We start from the raw sequence: 2,102 nt of genomic DNA on the forward strand, positions 1-2,102 counted from the left end.
CTTTTGGCCTTGGTTCTGTCCCTCATTTCTTCCTCCTTTCTTATCATGTCCTCTTTGGTGGGCACATAGCCCAACCCAAAGGCATGTGGGTTATGTGGCACCTCTACTAGTGCTGTAACACCTTTTCGTCTGCTCCTTCCGAGCCCCATTGCCAAGATATGCCGCAGCTTGTTCATGAAGTAGACAAACTGGGCACTAACGTACATGCCTTCGTCCGTGGCTAATATTGTCTGCGCCACTCGGGCTTTCGCCGGACTGAATCCCAAGAGAAATACATCCTCATCACCATGATTGATCTCTAGCAATGGTGTAGTCACCTTTGGCGGTGGATGTATGGATGAGTTCCCAAAAACGGTTGTTACTCCTTCTTCATGAGGATACTTCAGCATTTAATGGAGGGTGGAGGACACAGCCTTCATGTGATGTAACCAAGGCCTTCCAAACAGCACGTTAAAGGTAGCTGGCACATCCAGTACGTAGAATTCGATCTCTTGCTCGGATGGGCTGACCTGGACTCGCACTTTCACTGTCTCCATGACCTCTTTACTTGTGTTGTCATATGCCTGTATCACCTGGGCCGTGGGAACGAAGTCTACCGATTTGAGACCTATCACATAGGCAGTGCGGGAAGGACATACATTAATGGTAGAATCGGTGTCTACCAACACCACTGGCACCCACTTCTCTCTGCACTCCACGGATATGCATAATGGCTTATTGTGGGCTGACCCTTCCGGCGACAGCTTTTTGTTAGAGAAAGTGAGCATTGGGTTGGCTCCACGTAGAAAGACCAGGCCCACAAGTTGCTCGGCGGTAGTATCAATAGATAATTTAGCTTTATCCATTATCGACAATACTATTTGTCGGTGCACTCGTGAAGCCATAAGGAGTCCCCAGATAGAGATATCGGCTTGGATTTACTTGAGCTATTTTAGGACTAGCTCCTCTTCCAACTACTTCTCTTTCTCTTTCTCTTTCTCAACCTCCCGGTCCTTTCCTGATGGCTCTGCTTGATCCATGTGTGGCAGTTTAAAAATACTGTCCACTTCTAGTGAGATAGTCTATCTCCTCAGATTACGATGTATTATCCGGGATGCAGTCTCCCTAGTCTTCGTTAGTATGAGCTAGATGCATATCACTATCGTCCCACCACTCGCCATCAGCTACCAACAAACAGTTGTCCGACTCCACTTGAATCATTTTCATAATACAAGTATCCCCCTCAGGGAGACGCACTGTTGCGATTTTTTGGCTGTCTTCAATTCTTTCTCTCTCAAACTGTCTTAGTGTAGCTTCATATTCAGTATCTATAGTTTTCACAACACCTACTTCCTGGGTTGGTTTTCCTGCACATGTGCCCTCTAGCAGTTTTCTTTTCTCATCAACCTTCCTGGCTACCACAGCTACCTTAGCTTTCTTTCTCTCCAGTTTACCCGCAGTTTCTTCTTCCTTGTTCGACTCATCACTCAGCCTTGATCCTGTCCATCGAAGAACTACAGGTTGCCCAAATCTTATTCGAGGTGATCCAGATCATCCAACCCTTAGTGTGGACGCGCCCCCGTGGGCTTATGCTACCACAGTTTGGACTCAAATGTCACGGTTCTTAATCTGATCCCACAATGTGCGATGTGAGATTGATAAATCACCAAAGAGTCCAAATTCGTCAAATCGTTTTGGAAAACTGATTTTTAAGAAAGAAGTGTCAAACGTGGACTACTTTGCCAGATACAGAGTCGCCACCTAAATATTTTATTTCGGGGAAATTTAGGAAACCCTGACTCGTTGCCTAAGGCCATGTGTCCGTCATCACCAAAGTTACCTCAGCTAGGAACTTGGGTACGATTGGGGAAGGTCATCTATGATCACCCCCGCTTGCCCGATCCAAAGATCGGCCTGTACTAAGCATGATATTTTATTTTGAAAACATATGTGTTCTTATTCCGATTAATTAGCTAGAATTACTATGTGATGCGCACAACAGACAAGTATAGTCTAGATCGCCTAATTTGGAACAAAGCATCGCATACCCGTTTGTTTGGAAAATGATTTGAAGTTTGCTACTCGCAAGTAGGCTAAAACACGGATTTCAATAAATTGTTCCA

General features: G+C 45.3%; 1 protein-coding gene across 1 annotated transcript; it reads right to left on the bottom strand.

Moving 5' to 3' along the window:
- Positions 1-389: 389 nt before the first annotated feature.
- Positions 390-845, bottom strand: LOC145793200 (uncharacterized). The gene has a single exon (XM_082875957.1). The coding sequence runs from the start codon at positions 843-845 to the stop codon at positions 390-392; it is 456 nt and encodes a 151-aa protein (XP_082732083.1).
- Between the last annotated feature and the right edge of the window lie 1,257 nt (positions 846-2,102).

This window comes from Camellia sinensis, chromosome 6 (assembly GCF_055761805.1).
Source record: "Camellia sinensis isolate YWXY chromosome 6, ASM5576180v1, whole genome shotgun sequence".
NCBI classification, from domain to species: Eukaryota; Viridiplantae; Streptophyta; class Magnoliopsida; order Ericales; family Theaceae; genus Camellia; species Camellia sinensis.

Bases quoted from the DNA above. Each gene is read 5' to 3' on its own strand.
- LOC145793200 (XM_082875957.1), bottom strand. From the start codon at position 845: ATGGATAAAGCTAAATTATCTATTGATACTACCGCCGAGCAACTTGTG.